Raw genomic sequence first — 16129 nt, forward strand, 5'->3', positions numbered from 1 at the left:
AGCCTACAGAAATGTTGCGCAACATGAGCTCATGGGCTCTCATGAAATGTTTGATTAGATTTTCCATTACATTTGCATTGATGTCAGATTGATTAGAGTGCTGAGTACCAGGCAGTTAGTATGCTTGGTAGGCTACTAATGACCATCAGCAGCACTCGAGCTTGGAGAAACCTAATTAGTCACGTGGAATTTGACTGCGGTCATGACTTGTGACCGCCGGTGTGGCGGTGGTAAGAGCCTTAATAATGCCACGGTGTTCATATTTTATTAACCCTAATTACACTAAGAACTTATTTTCAGTTTATGCCCAATTAGATTAGTTCACATTTATACTTGTTTTGACGCACTGAATACTTGAGTTGATGCACTGTAGACATTGTGTATGCTGACAGCACATGACAATAACTTTTATGTCCAATGCTCACCATGTATTAGCATGAAACTGATTTATAAGTCCATGTCAAATAAAATCAATTCAAGTCATCATAGAGTTTGTTGAAAAGTTATTTATTCAAACACTTCAATATTAACAAGACATCAGGATTTCTTACAACTAAAAACTGGTAATCTGCACTACCACTTCACTCAAGCAGGATTCCGTTCCACTGCTCTTTCTACCTACAGTACCTATCACTTCAACATCACAAAAAAAACACAAACCAGTTAGTTGATCACAGTGAAACAAATTACAATTGTGTCAGCAATAGAATAACACAAACATTGAAATGCTATGTTGACAAACTTCAACATGAAGATTGAAATATGAAGAACTCAAAAGTAATGGCAGTAACATAACATTTAAAACTTGTACTGATGGCATATGTTTTCTGACTATGACCTGTTGGCTGGTGCATGGGGGTAAGACAGTGGAAAGTTAAGTCTTCAGTTAGAGAGCTTTGAGGAGGAGCCATGTCATTTGGGTATTATGATGAAGGGGGAGCAGGAGCACTGCGTGAAGAAACAACATTGCTCATCACGTGAGTGAGCATCCTCATCATGGCTTGGACATGTTTATCCTGGGCTTGTTGCCGCTTTCCTTCCGCTTCCATCTGCATTCGGTACCTCTCTCTAGTTCCATTTCCTGCTGGTGCCTGGCATCTTCTTTGCGCCAAAATTCATCATGATCTTTTCCTCTGTTTCGAAGACCGCTGTGATCATCCCTACGAATTGTTGAAGAATGTTTTCTTGCCCTTTTTTCCTGCCGTCTTCGTCACTGGAGTCTGGGGATGGGCTTCCACTGGAGCTTTTCTCCCCACTCTCGTCTGCAGTAGGCCCTTCACAGGTGCTTGAACTTTCATTGAGACTGCTGCTTTCCATGAGCTCTGAGGAGAGATAATTCAATGCTAAGTATTACAATTAATTCACACACAGCTTTGGATATTGATAGCTATGTACAATATTTTGTACAGGTTGTCATGATTGCTAGCTAGTATTGGATCCTATTCACAGTCACACACACACTAGATGGTGTTAGCTGCTAGTAGATCCTCTCTCCTGACACACACACACACACACACACACACACACACACACACACACACACACACACACACACACACACACACACACACACACACACACACACACACACACACACACACACACACACACACACACACACACACACACCCCAGAACTCCATTCATCCCCACCAGCTGGCCAGCTAGCTACTACTAGTCCCCTTGCCCCTGCAAGTAACGTTAGCATGGCCTGAAAGTTACTTTACCAGTTTGAGCCATGTCGCAGGTTCCTCCCTCGATGATGATTGCTGGGTCGGAGCAAGGACTTGCTCTGAGGATGTCGTGAAGTTTTTGGTAGAAAGGGCACTCATCTTTTACATCACCAGATTTTCCGCTGCACCGAAGCATATCACAAGTTTTCATATATAGTTGGCGCATTTAAAAAAAACAATTGGACATTGGAGTTGGGTCCTGTCAAAGCCTAGGGCTTTCATTCTCACAGAAAACTTAACATAAATCTCTGAGTTTTTGTGTGTTGTTACGAGCTGTTGCTTGATATTATCATCCCTCTGAAGGCAAACATGAAATCTGAAGGAGGACACTGGTTTCCTCATCCGACCAAACAACCCGTCTTGCAGCCATAACAACTAGCTAGCTAATAATGAACAATTTCACAGTGTTCACTTCTTGTAAGAGCGCACAGTGGGAGCAGAAATGTATGGTAGGCCCAAAGATTCAAAAGGGAAATAATGCAGTTCTCTTGACAAGTGAACCTGGAGAGCTTTGTATTCACATTGCGCTAAAAAAGGGAGGCGAGCTGTGGACTTCAAGCAAACCGAACTCAGACCACGTCTTGCTTCGGGGGATCTTTTGAGTGTTCACACTTGACAAAAATGTAATCAAACCACACTGAGTTCACAAAAACTGGCTGAAAGGAACCAAGTGTCAAAACACCCTAAGAAGCGGTAGATCTGTTCTATGTGCACTATTTCTATGCCTCCCGTTCTTTTGTTTAGTTTTTGCGTCTTTTACTTCTGGTTTTGTACACCAGCTTCAAACAGCTGAAAATACATTATTTTTGGTTATGGAAAATATATTTCACAGTTTAGATGGTACAATGATTCTCTACACTATACTTTTGTTTTGTCACAAACTGAAATTAGGAGAACTATTATAATTTTAGCAACCAGGAAATGGAGGAGCGATTTCTGCATAGTGCATCTTTAAGTCATTCCCCAAAAAATATTTTGAGGTAGGATGACGTTTTATCCGAAGTTACCCTACAATTGACCCGTGTTACATTTAGCCCCAATCTCCCCTATGCACTCAAGGCGAATTGCAGAGTGGTAACGTGCTTAACCATGCCACCGCTAAAAACTGTGGGTTAAAAATGGTGCAGTTCACACATATTTAGGAGTTGAGAAATAAAGTAGGAATGGAAAGCTGGGATCCACCTCTTTTAAACAAATGCCATTAAAACTGCTGTGTTAGCTGCAATTGTTGTGATCAATTGTTGTGTATTGACTGATTGTTAGAATGCATGTTTGCCTCCCTAGTATGACACTCACAACTTGAATACGCATTAATAGGAATATTTGTCTTGCTTAGAACGCACAACAACAAGCCGACTAGGTAAATTGATAAACTATTCTACTATGGGGTTGTCTGGTTTTTCTAGTCATTATTAGTTTTACTTGCAGAGGAAAAGTACATGTGGACTGTTCTTGCGTCTTCAAAGCGCACCTGGCAGAAATATTGGTTTTGGGCATGGTGGAAATAATTGCAACGGAGACACTGTTGTGTACTCACATGTTATTCCTAACAATGGAGTCATTATATTTAGCTATATAAAATTATGTCCAGTAGCTAGTGTACAGTAGGATGAATAAACTTGTTAGATCACAGCCACATTATGTCCATACTCCATCTATTATTTAATAACCTGGGGTTAACTCCCTCATATCAAGCAAACTGTCACGACTTCCACCGAAGTCAGTTCCTCTCCTTGTTCGGGCGGCGTTCAGCGGTCGACGTCACCGGTCTTCTAGCCATCGTCGCGAAGAGTGCTCGGGGAGGTGTTTAGGGGTTTCCGTTGGTGCTACTACGGTGGAAAGTCCAGACCAGGTCTCCACCGTGCGCATTCCCCCTGAATATGCCGATTTGGCTCTCGCCTTCTCCAAAAGGAAGGCGACTCAATTACCACACCATCGACGGGGGGATTGTGCGATAAATCTCCTGGTAGACGCCGCACCTCCCAGGAGTCATGTGTATCCCCTGTCACAGGTGGAGAAGGCGGCTATGGAAACATATGTCTCCGAATCCCTGCGTCAGGGGTACATTCTGTCCTCCACTTCACCCGCCTCCTCAAGTTTCTTTTTTGTGAAGAAGAAGGAGGGAGGTCTGCGCCTGTGTATTGACTATCGAGGTACAGTTACCCGCTACCTCTCATAGCAACAGCGATTGAGTCAATGCACGGGGCGCGCTTCTTCACCAAACTAGATCTCTGGATCGCTTACAACCTGGTGCGTATCCGGGAGGGAGACGAGTGGAAGACGGCTTTCAGTATTACCTCAGGGCATTATGAGTACCTCGTCATGCCATACGGGTTGATGAATGCTCCATCAGTCTTCAAAGCCTTTGTAGACAAGATTTTCAGGGACCTGCACGGGCAGGGTGTAGTGGTTTATATTGATGACATTCTGATATACTCCGCTGCACGTGCCGAGCATGTGTCCCTGGTGCGCAGGGTGCTTGGTCGTCTGTTGGAGCATGACCTGTACGTCAAGGCTGAGAAATGCCTGTTCTTCCAACAATCTGTCTCCTTCCTAGGGTACCGCATTTCCACCTCAGGGGTGGAGATGGAGAGTGACCGCATTTCAGACGTGCGTAATTGGCCGACTCCCACCACGGTAAAGGAGGTGCAGCGGTTTCTAGGGTTTGCCAATTACTACCGGAGGTTTTTCCGGGGTTTTGGTCAGGTAGCGGCTCCCATTACCTCACTGCTGAAGGGGGGACCAGTACGTTTGCAGTGGTCGGCTGAGGCGGACAGGTCTTTTGGTCACCTGAGGGCTCTGTTTACCTCGGCTCCCGTGCTGGCCCGTCTAGATCCCTCTTTGGCGTTCATAGTGGAGGTAGACGCGTCCGAGGCTGGGATAGGAGCCGTGCTCTCTCAGCACTCGGGTACGCCACCAAAGCTCCGCCACCGAAGCTCCACGAAACTATGACGTAGGGGACCGGGAGCTGGCTGTCGTCAAGGCTTTAAGCTTGGAGACATTGACTTGAGGGGGCTAAACACCCTTTTCTCATCTGGACTGACCACCGCAATCTGGAGTACATCCGGGCGGTGAGGAGACTGAACCCTCGCCAGGCAAGGTGGGCCATGTTTTTCACCCATTTTGTTTTCACCGTTTCTTACAGACCAGGTTCCCAGAACGTGAAGGCAGACGCACTGTCCCGGCTGTATGACACAGAGGAGCGGCCCATGGATCCCACCCCCATACTCCCTGCCTGGTGGCGCCGGTACTGTGGGAGCTGGACGCGGACATTGAGCAGGTGCTACGTGCAGAGCCCACTACCCTCCAGTGTCCTGCTGGGAGTCTGTACGTTCCGTCTGCTGTCCGTGACCGGCTGATCTATTGGGCCCACACGTCACCCTCCTCTGGTCATCCAGGCATCGGTCGGACGGTGCGCTGTCTGAGTGGGAAGTACTGGTGGCCCACTTTGGCTAAGGACGTGAGGGTTTATGTTTCCTCCTGCTCGGTGTGTGCTCAGTGTAAGACTCCTAGGCACCTGCCCAGAGGTAAGCTACACCCCTTACCATTCCACAACAGCCTTGGTTGCATCTGTCGGTGGATTTCCTTACCGATCTTCGTCCCTCACAGGGTAACACCACGATCCTGGTCGTTGTGGACCGTTTATCTAAGTCCAGCCGTCTCCTCCTTCTGCCCGGTCTCCCTACGGCCCTACAGACTGCGGAGGCCTTGTTTACACACGTCTTCCGGCACCACGGGGTGCGTCTGAGGGGTTTCACCCCGAGAGTAACAGGCAGGTGGAGAGAGTTAATCAGGATGTGGGTAGGTTTCTGATATCTTATTGCCAGGACCGGCCGGGGGAGTGAGCGTTCGTGCCCTGGGCAGAGATGGCCCAGAGCTCGCTCCGCCACTCCTCTACTAACCTCTCCCCCTTCCAGTGCGCACTGGGGTATCAGCCGGTTCTGGCTCCTTGGCATCAGAGTCAGACCGAGGCTCCTGCGGTGGACGACTGGTTCCGGCGCGTGGAGGAGACATGGGACACTGCCCATGTTCACCTTCAGCGCACAGTGCTGCACCAGAAAGCCAGTGCTGACCGTCACCGCAGTGAGGGGACCAGGTCTGGCTCTCGACCCTCCACCTGCCCCTCCACCTGCCCTGCCGGAAGCTGGGCCAGCGGTTTGTGGGGCCATTTAAAGTCCTGAGGAGACTGAAGGAGGTGAGTTACAGGTTACAGCTTCCCTCCGATTACTGTATTAACCCCTCGTTCTATGCGTCTCTCCTCAGGCCGGTGGTGGCTGGCCCGCTCCAGGAGTCTGAGGTGCGGGAGGTTCTTCCCGCCCCTCTGGATATCGAGGGGGCTCCGGCATACTCTGTTCGCTCCATACGGGATTTGAGGTGTCGGGCGAGGGGCCTTCAGTACCTCGTTGACTGGGAGGGGTACGGTCCGGAGGAGAGATGCTGGGTTCCGGTGGAGGACGTGTTGGACCCTTCAATGCTGCGGGAGTTCCAACGTCTCCGTCCGGATCGCCCTGCACCTCGCCCTCCGGGTCGTCCCCAAGGCCGGTGTCGGTGCGCTGCTAGAGACGGGAGTCAAGGGGGAGGGGTACTGTCACGACCTCCACCAAAGTCGATTCCTCTCCTTGTTCGGGCGGCGTTCGGCGGTCAATGTCACCGGTCTTCTAGCCATCGCCGATCCACCTTTCATTTTTCATTTGTTTTGTCTTGTCTTCCTGCACACCTGGTTTACATCTCCTACTAATTAACATGTGTATTTAGCCCTAAGTTCCCTCCATGTCTGTGTGGGGTATTGTTTATTGTCAAGGTTGGCACGCTTCCGACTGGTTTGCGCCGGGTTTTGTTTTATACCCGTGCTTTGTGGCAGCCGGTACTTTGTACTTGGGTTTTGTACTTTGTGCTGCCTCACTTGTTGTTTGGGCATTTGTGTTGTGACGCAGTTGCATTCTGTATTATGATTGCCTTAGTAACGTGCTTTGTCCATTCATCTCTGCTCTCCTGCGCCTGACTTCCATGCACCAGCTACACCCACCATTGACAGAAACACATATCAGACACCTTATGAAAAGGTGAAGAAAAACAATTAGCTACTGGTGGACTATGGTGTTACTTAGCTAGAGGTAGGCTAGACAATAGAACGAGTCAGAATTCATACAAGGTTGAAAAATGGCAAAAGAACGTTGGCTAACTGGAACACTAGCGCAAGCCTATAGCATATGAATGGAATCAAACGTTCACAGAGACTGTTTTGACTGGAGTGAAGCTTAGAATTCCATTTAACCTAAATGGCACCAAAAAATGTATCCCTTTTTATTTTACCACTACATTCTGTTCTTAGGACGAAACTGAAAAAGAACAACTTGTGTAGAAAGTCAACATCATCACCTCGATGGTGCCAAGTGTGCTTATGTCTGCATAACGAGGAAGTAGGAAATAAATGGCAACTTCTGACCATTTCTGGTCTAGCGTTTGATGACAACGGAATTCACTGCCCAGCCTTACATAATTAGAAAGAGGAGATTCTCATGATTAAAATGGTGTCCAATTTAAAACAAAATCTAAATATACACATTGCGAGATATTTGCCAAAATAGACAGACATACCTGTATTTCCCTAAAGGAAACAACGGGACGACCTCAGGAGTTCCATGAGTAATTTTTTGTTGATGTTTACATTTTATCTACAAACAACGTGGGCAGGTCTCATTGCCAACAATAGCAAAGCAGGCATTGTGATGTAGAACAATAAGCTGGGAATAGAACGTTCGGAAGGGGAGTTGGTGCCATGGTGCTCAATAGAACTAATAGGAGCTGGCAGGGTGAAAAATGCCCTAAAATAAGGCCTCGTTTTTCATGATTACTTCAAAACTACAGCAAGTAGCTGGGACATATGGTAATATTATGAAACTGGGCTCTACGGCGGATGCAATGAACTCGTTTTTATCCGAAAAAAAGCATTGTTAAAAATGTGATGTGTCCAGCCTACTAGAGGCGACTGTCTGCTTTTCATCTTACAGACAAACGTTGCTTGCTAACAAGCAATTAGCTAGCTAGCTTACTTTAGCAAGTAGATTCCACTCACCTCAAGGTATAGTATAGCTAATTAATTTATGCGTATGTATGAAGTTCAAGCTGGGTTTCCCAAGTCGCTCGGTGCTTACTGTTCAAGCTGGCTAGCAAGCTAAACAGACAGCTCAGAAGCACAACTGTTTAATGTCATGCAGCCAAGAAGACACAACCAATCACAAGATACAACACTGGATTGGCCAACGGTCATGGCTAGATGGGATACAGCTTGTCAAATGAACGTCTAAAATATATTTTTTTTCATTTTAGCTCATTCTAACCCTAACCCTTTACCTAAGAATAACCTAAATCTCCTATCCTGCAACATTAATTATCCTTACCTGCTGCATAAATTCTCCTAACCTGCTACGAAAAGTCTAATCTGACAAAATCAGTATGCTATCTAGTCCACACCCTACCCTGGCAAGCATTTGTTAGTTCGTCCATCACTGCAGTGAAAATGACCAATCTAAAGTTTCTAGACACGCACCTGCCTCTATGCCCGCCCCCCACCAACCTGAAATCCAATTCGAGAAAAAAGAGAACTTAAAACCCAAAGGTGCTAAGACTTGAGAGAGTGCAATTTGAGAAATTGAGAGTGAAAAGTAGACAATTTGATGCTTTCACGTGTATTTTTTACACATTTGAACCATGTTTCTTGGCTTGCAGTTCTATATTTTTTTATTCCGACATTTTTATGTTCTGCTCACGGGACATGCTCTTCTATCTCGACTAAGTTTCTTTGTGGACCCATCCTCTGCGCTCTCGACAATGTGTTTGCTTCATCGTGCTCGACAGCGGTATCATGCGGGCAATGGACTTTAGAGGCTGATTTGACGCGATACATCCTCAAAACACATATTCCCCATGGAGGCAGCGGTTCGATCCCCATTCCACCACTCACTTTCTCTGCTATATCCCTCTCATCTGTCCCCCCATCTACATTTCTAAAATATGTGTGTCATTGGTATTTGCAGGCCAGTTTGAGTGGAACAGCAAACAGCAGCAGATTGGGAAGAGACAGCTGTTCAGGTACTCCCCTGTCTGTCTCCATCTCTCTCTTACACCCCAAAGAATAAACTAGTGAGCAGGAAGATAGACAACAGCATCTGTCACAGACACACACTCCCAGACTCATAAGGACAGACAGAGACAGAGGCACAGACACAAAACAAAGTAGCACAGAAAGGTAATAGATTTTTAGTGATGATCCAGTGTCAGTAATGCCCTTTAAGGCCAACCTTTCACATGGACAGAGTTAATTAGGAGTGCAGAAGTTGATGACAGCATCCCAAATGGCACCCTATTCCCTATATAGTGAGCCCATGGGGCTCTGATAAAATGTAGTGCACAAAATAGGGAATAGGCAGACATTTGGGATGCATCATGTCTTATGTGAGGATACTCTTTGTAGTAAGATGGGTTATTAGAGGATAACGCATGATGGCAGTGTGTTTATGTGACATGACCCCACACACACACACACACACACACATTCACATTCCTTCACACTCTTCACATACGTTGCTGCTACTCTCTGTTTATTATCTATGCATAGTTGCTATACCCCTAGCTACATGTACATATTACCTCAACTACCTCGACTAACCCGTACCCCTATACATTGACTCGGAACTGGTACCCCCTGTATATAGCCTCATTATTGTTGTTTTAATGTGTTACTATTTATCCTTCAGTTTATTAAGTACATTTTTCAAATAAATTGGTTAAGAAAGCCTTTCACGTTAAGGTCTACTCTTGTTGTATTCGGCGCATGTGACAAATCACATTTGACTTAGTGTCTATTTCTGACTGTCATCAACACACAGAGGGTTCTGCCAGCTTTCAGCACCGTATACTCGCACACATCAAACACCATTTAATATATACACAACGCACACGCATGTAGAGACATTCCTAAAACACACAAACAGGCACACACACACGCACAGGATTGTGTCGAGGCACAGATCTGGGGAAGCGTACTAATACATTTCTGCTGTATTGAAGGTCCCCAAGAACACAGTGCCTTTCATCATTCTTGAATGGAAGAAGTTTGGAACCAACAAGACTCTTCCTAGAGTTGGCCGCCCGGAAAAACTGAGCATGTTTTTCAGCGGTAGGGACTGGGAGACTAGTCAGGATCGAAGGAAAGATGAACGGAGCAAAGTAAAGAGAGATCCCTGATGAAAACCTGCTCCAGAGCCCTCAGGACCTCAGACTGGGGCAAAGGTTCACCTTCCAACAGGACAACGATCCTAAGCACACAGCCAAGACAACGCATGAGTGGCTTCGGGACAAGTCTCGGAATGTCCTTGAGGGGCCCAGCCAGAGCCCAGACTTGAACCCCATCGAACATCTCTGGAGAAACCTGAAAATAGCTGTGCAGCGACGTTCCACATCCAACCTGACAGAGCTTGAGAGGATCTGCAGAGAACAATGGGAGAAACTCCCCAAATACAGGTGTGCCAAGCTTGTAGCGTCATACCGAAGAAGACTCAGGGCTGTAATCGCTGCCAAAGGTGCTTCAACAAAGTACTGAGTAAAGGGTCTGAATAGATATGTAAATGTGATATTTCCGTTTTTATTTTGAATACATTTTGCAAACATTTCTAAAAACATGTTTTTGCTTTTCATTATGGGGTATTGTGTGTAGATTGATGAGGAAAACAAACTATTTAATCAGTTTTAGAATAAGGCTGTAATGTAACAAAATGTGGAAAAAGTAAAGGGGTCTGAATACTTTCCGAATGCATTGTAGCTGACTAACTGACGTTCATTCAAGTTAAGGGGTTACAAACAAAGAGTTAGCTTAATGAACTAGAGTGTAAGAAATTCACTACAGAAGTTTTGCATGCACTAAAAGGATGTCAGTAAAGTCTCATCGAATCAAAACTATGTAGTAAACCTTGAAATGGTCCGTTCATGTTTTATATCAAATTACTGTAGATGTTGCTTTAATAGTCTCCATTAAAGAAATACAGTCAGACTATAATTAATATGATACGGAGAGCTTTACAGTGACACAGACTTGGATGAACAAACTGTACCGCTAGAAAGCAGAGGTAGAGAAACAAAATACAAGGAGTTCTGAACAGCCACGGTTAAAGAAAGGGGGCCTTTTGAAAGGCGTTCACTAACTAAACAGTCTCTGTAACCGGAGGACCAGGCATGTCCCATGTCCCAGGTGTTTATTTTCCTAACTTCACATCAGCCATTAATAACTGACGCAGCTTTCCACCTTTGGCTAGTAACGTTGAGATGCAAATTCAGACAAGATGCCCAAACGATCAACTACCCGCAAAATGACCTCCGTTGCACGCTACATAAGAGCCAGAGTCGCAACACTCTCAAGCAACAAACTGACTTCCAGGAAAAGTTCTAAGGAAAGAAAATAGGAAGCTTAACATTACGCCCTTTGGAATTTGGTCTAAAAACAACATTCTCCGAGATTCCAGAACTCTCCTCCATTGTTCAGAGAGGAGAGTGAGAAAGAACAAGATAAGTATTGCTGAATCTGCATCGTACAGATTCAGAATATGTAGGCTAAGTATGTTTACAGTACGTGTCTGTGTTGCGAAGACTTTAAAGGACTTACCACGTCGGACTCCTCACTTCCAGAGAGATACATATCTGCCCTAACCGGCTCTGCTGTTGCTCTGCTCTCCTCTGCCCAGCTCGGGAGAAAAACTCATCAACTGCTGCCCATCTCCTCCCAGTCCCAGCACAGACAGACAAACTCTTACTTACTACTCCTTGTCTCCTTTCAGTAAAACCCACTGAAACTACATAGAGGAGAGGCCTCTTGCTCTTCCACTTTCTAACTACAGTCAAGTGAACCACAGAGAGTTGGGAGTTTCAGCCCTTGTATGACCCAGTCCTGTCCTGTATTTCTCAAGCTGGGAGAACACTCCTTCGGTGCTCTGTGACCGTTCTCCAGTCCCCGAAAACAAGCCCCCCGCCCCCTGAACCCCTCCCACACACACACACACACACACACACACACACACACACACACACACACACACACACACACACACACACACACACACACACACACACACACACACACACAGAGCTAGGAAGTAAGAACTCTGGCCAACAGGGCAGGCCTGAAAATTCCAGAATGCAATGAAAGCAGCTGCAATAGCTTTTAATGTCTCTGTGTGTGTCTTTGTGTGTGTGTGTGTGTGTGTGTGTGTGTGTGTGTGTGTGTGTGTGTGTGTGTGTGTGTGTGTGTGTGTGTGTGTGTGTGTGTGTGTGTGTGTGTGTGTGTGTGTGTGTGTGTGTGTGTGTGTGTGTGTGTGTGTGTGATCCTGAGAGTTTACATGTGTTCGGCTATGTCTTGAAGAGGTTACACTTTTAGGAGAGGAAGGGTAAAGACTTAACTTAATGTACGTAGAGGCCCAACACATGTTCCTGAAACCAAACTTCAGGAAATAATTATCTTTACTATGTTGAAAATATGCCATTTACCAGAGGCTTGATCAATTTAGAATAGGACACAAAAACAGGTGAATGTACTTTGAACATGTTTCAATCATCAAGATAATGAAATGTGTGATGGTTCTCAAAGAATTTGATGAAATAGTTTTATAATATATAGCATATCTTGCTTTCTTTCATCATAGTTAAAACATAGTTCTAACAACCACCAATTGAGTACAAAATGTTCCTAACATACGTGTATCCTAAACCTGATAGAGATCCTATTGTTCTATTTAATTATTGTTCTATTTCAGTTTGTATTTAATCATCAAATTAAAGCTTATTTGTTTTATAAACAGATTTGCAGATATTAACGCAGGTGCTGAAAAAAAAAATTATGTATTTGATTTAACAAGTCATAAATTCTTATTTTACAATGACCCCATCCAAACCCTCCCCTAACCCGGACGATGCTGGGCCAATTGTGCGCTGCCCTATGGGACTCCTGATCACGGCCGGTTGAGATACAGCCTGGGATCGATCCAGGGTCTGTAGTGATGCCTCTAGCACTGAGATGCAGTGACTTAGAACGCTGTGCATCTCGGGAGACCTTGAAATACGTGAAATACTTGTTTCTAGCTCCAGCGATGCAGTAAATGTCTAACAGTACAATACTAGTACACAAATACCTATGAAATATTTAGCAACAATCACAAGAGTGGGTGATATTGTAGTCAGTAACCAATATTGTATTCAGTCAATAGCTGACAGTCAAATTCGGTGATTGGCAGTCAGTGTCCCAGCTAGAAAATATGTGATGATGATGATTTTCATTGGTGGCCATGAAGCCTTTAGTTTGTTTTCAGTCTCTAGTTTGGGCATGCCTTTGGTATTTTTCCTATTGATGTTTTGTCACCATCTGAACAAATAGTAATCTGCTTGGACTGGCTGACCAAGAGGTCAAGAAGTAGCTGGCCCTGGACCTACGGTAAGGTAGCTGTCTCCTGGGTACATGTACATTCAAAACCTGGTCGCATATGCTTACTTCTCACATTTATGCACAGATCAAATCAGGTTACAGACCATGTAGCTAGGCCTAAAAAAAATCAATAAAGTGTGCCACCAGATGAGCAAATCCCATGATTCACCACTCTTCCTCAGCCTCCTGGCATTGCCCAGATGTTTGAAAGCCATGGAGAGAACCACGTGTTTGGTGGGTAAATCCTACTAGATTATGTGACCACGTTTGGTCTGCTTTAACCCCTTTACAAGGATTATGTTACGTTCCCCAGTTTCTGTTGTGGTTTGTGTATTATCATGTATGTATTTCAGGAGATGGATTCCTGAAGTTCTCTACGAGCAGCTGATTGGTCAATCAACATTGATTGTTTGGAGAGCTGACCCCGCCCCCTCATCAGGAAGCAGCTGTCTCCAATTACTAACTTCTTCTGAAGCTATATAAGCCCCAGTTCTGTTGCTCAGAAGGGAGATGATTGCTGAGAGACAAGGCTAATGGCTGAGGGTTATAGCATGTTGGTTGTTTCCAAGAATTTTGGTATGTACTGTGTCCGTTGTTGCTGAGGGAGCTGATTGGTTGTGTGTGTCAATAGGATGCAGTGTTTTGATTATTGACTTACATTTGTGTAATTCTGTTTCATTTGTTCCCAGGGGGGAAGGGGAAGGCACCTAGGGAGTGTTTAGGCAAGAGGCCCGCGGGCATACATATACCCGTAGTAGTTTGCTGTCTATGCACACTAGGAAAGACCTGGGCGGACCATCCCCTGTATTTTGGTTAGTGCACCAGGTGGTGCTAAATAGGTAAGTAGTGGGTAGTCAGGTAAGGTAGGAGAGGGGGCTTTGATATTTACTTTCTTTGCTTTGGTTCCGTCCAGCCCCTTTTTCCCAAACCTTATCACGTGAAGGAATAAATTCCCTGTTAACGGTATTCTCTGCCTATTCGTCATACTTGTTCACACCTACATTTTCCTACCTTATTCACAACAAGGAGAGTTGAGTTGTAGCAGGGTGTTGCGTTCCCTCTTTCTAGAGGCGTGCGTAACAGATTATAATCCAGAGTATGTGCTGGGCACGTGGATCAGTGTTAGAGACCGTTGCCTTGTCAGGACAGTGATCCATGACCACCACCTAAGCCCCTTTTTGAGCCAGGAAAAACCCTGAGGTACTCTACAGAACACACCTGGTAACCTGGTTATATATCTGTATAACACTTCCTGTTATACCTGATCTAAGATTTGAAAATTGTCTTCAATCGCTAGTGCACACTAACACAAAGGTCTGCTCACATTGACTAGACACTGTTCCCCAGACTCAGGCCCTATGTCTAAAACATCTATCTTAAAACAGTGCCATACCTCAACATATTGCCCTAGTTAGCTCATGGTCAGAGGCCCACAAGCAGAACTAATAGTAACCTGGGGTGAGCGAGGGTGAATCTGCTGCTGGAGAGGAGAGCAGGGCCATGGCTAATTAGGCTCTATCTGCCCTCAGGTGGACCAGGGGGTGTGTCCCAAATGGCACACTATTCCCTATGTAGTGCATTACTTTTACCAGAGCCATATGGGCTCTGGAAAAAGTAGTAAACTCACTATAAAGGCAATAGGCTGCCATTTGGGACGCAAGGAAGGTCTGTTCACACATAGTGTGAAGACAGTAGATTGGAGGTGTGATCTGGGAGGTGAGTCCTCACTCTTAGCCATATTTTATTTATTTACCTTTATTTAACTAGACTTGTCAGTTAAGAACAAATTCTTATTTTCAATGACAGCCTAGGAACAGTAGGTTAACTGCCTTGTTCAGGGGCAGAACAACAGATTTTTAGCTTGTCAGCTCGGGGATTCGATTTTGCAACCTTCCGGTTACTAGTCCAACGCCCTAACCACTAGGCTACCTAATTCCTGTTGTTGGAGTGAATGACTGCTTTATTCTCATACTCATCTCATGTAACATCTGTAGCGTTGCAACATTCCGATAATGTACCCCAAATTCCCAGGTGTTCCAGAAATACCAGTTGGAATATTCCTGGAAGAATTTCCCTACCCTAAACATCTGGAGTATGTAACATGTAGCTTATTTAGGATTACATATGCCCTAGTGCCTTTCATTTGATGGAGAAAGAATTCTGTTCATTCTGTACATTCTCTTTTCTTTATTAGAAAAACATTTATGTGATTTCATTCTTGGGTTTTTATTAGGAGGATGTGGGTGAGTTCTCTGTGATTGACTAACTAGTGGACGGGGTGTGTGTGTGTGAGTGCGATCGTGCGTGCGTGACATATATCAATCATTCGTGTGGGTTGAGCCAAACTTTGAATAGATCAAATGCCCACTCGCTCTGCCAGTGTCGGGTAACAAATGCCCTAGTTACCTTTGGCTTATTGATTCACACACATACTGATGCAGTGACGTTGACAAGCATACAGCAAAGTCTCTCCACAACAGCTCATAAAAGAAAAAGGCAGACACTTTTATCCAGGTGAGTAGTGTGTGCATACATTATAGTATGGGTTTCCCCACACAGCTCATGGTGAATATTTACAAAATATGAACTCTCATGAACAAACTGGCATAACGTCATCCTCTCTAAAGTACATGTAAAATGGATGGAGACTTGTCCCAGTTAGCCTACATCTGCATCAATACTGAGGCTGTGTCTCAAATGGCAGCCTATTCCCTATATAGTTCATTACTTTTGACCAGGGCATTAGGGCACAGGGAATAGGGTTCCATTTGGGACAGATCCTGAGAGAGTAGGTGACTGACTGGGAGGTGTGGTAAGTGGAAAACACACATTCCCACTCAGATTCTGGCTGCTCTCATTGGGTAAAATAATAATGTGGACAGGTGGTAGGCCCGTGGCATTCCTCTACATGGCTGCCATTCCATCCAAAA

General features: G+C 45.1%; 1 protein-coding gene and 1 long non-coding RNA gene across 8 annotated transcripts in view; both read right to left on the minus strand.

Moving 5' to 3' along the window:
- Positions 1-16129, minus strand: part of LOC106578706 (voltage-dependent L-type calcium channel subunit beta-1) — a 155583-nt gene that overhangs the window by 57785 nt on the left and 81669 nt on the right. Inside the window, exon 1 of one of the 7 annotated variants that reach the window (XM_014157834.3) lies at positions 11391-11719. The exons of the other annotated variants lie outside the window; for them this stretch is intronic. Within the exon in view, the coding sequence (XP_014013309.1) occupies positions 11391-11423 (33 nt within the window). The 5' untranslated portion in view covers positions 11424-11719. Of the gene's footprint in view, positions 1-11390; positions 11720-16129 lie in introns of those variants that run through there. 7 annotated transcript variants of the gene reach the window in all.
- Positions 489-11375, minus strand: LOC145862294 (uncharacterized). Its single transcript, XR_014381610.1, has 2 exons — positions 1727-11375; positions 489-1322 (listed from the first exon to the last, which is right to left on the minus strand). It is a non-coding gene; the product is annotated as an uncharacterized LOC145862294 (long non-coding RNA).

Source organism: Salmo salar, chromosome 19 (genome assembly GCF_965601325.2).
Source record: "Salmo salar chromosome 19, fSalSal1, whole genome shotgun sequence".
Lineage (NCBI taxonomy): Eukaryota > Metazoa > Chordata > Actinopteri > Salmoniformes > Salmonidae > Salmo > Salmo salar.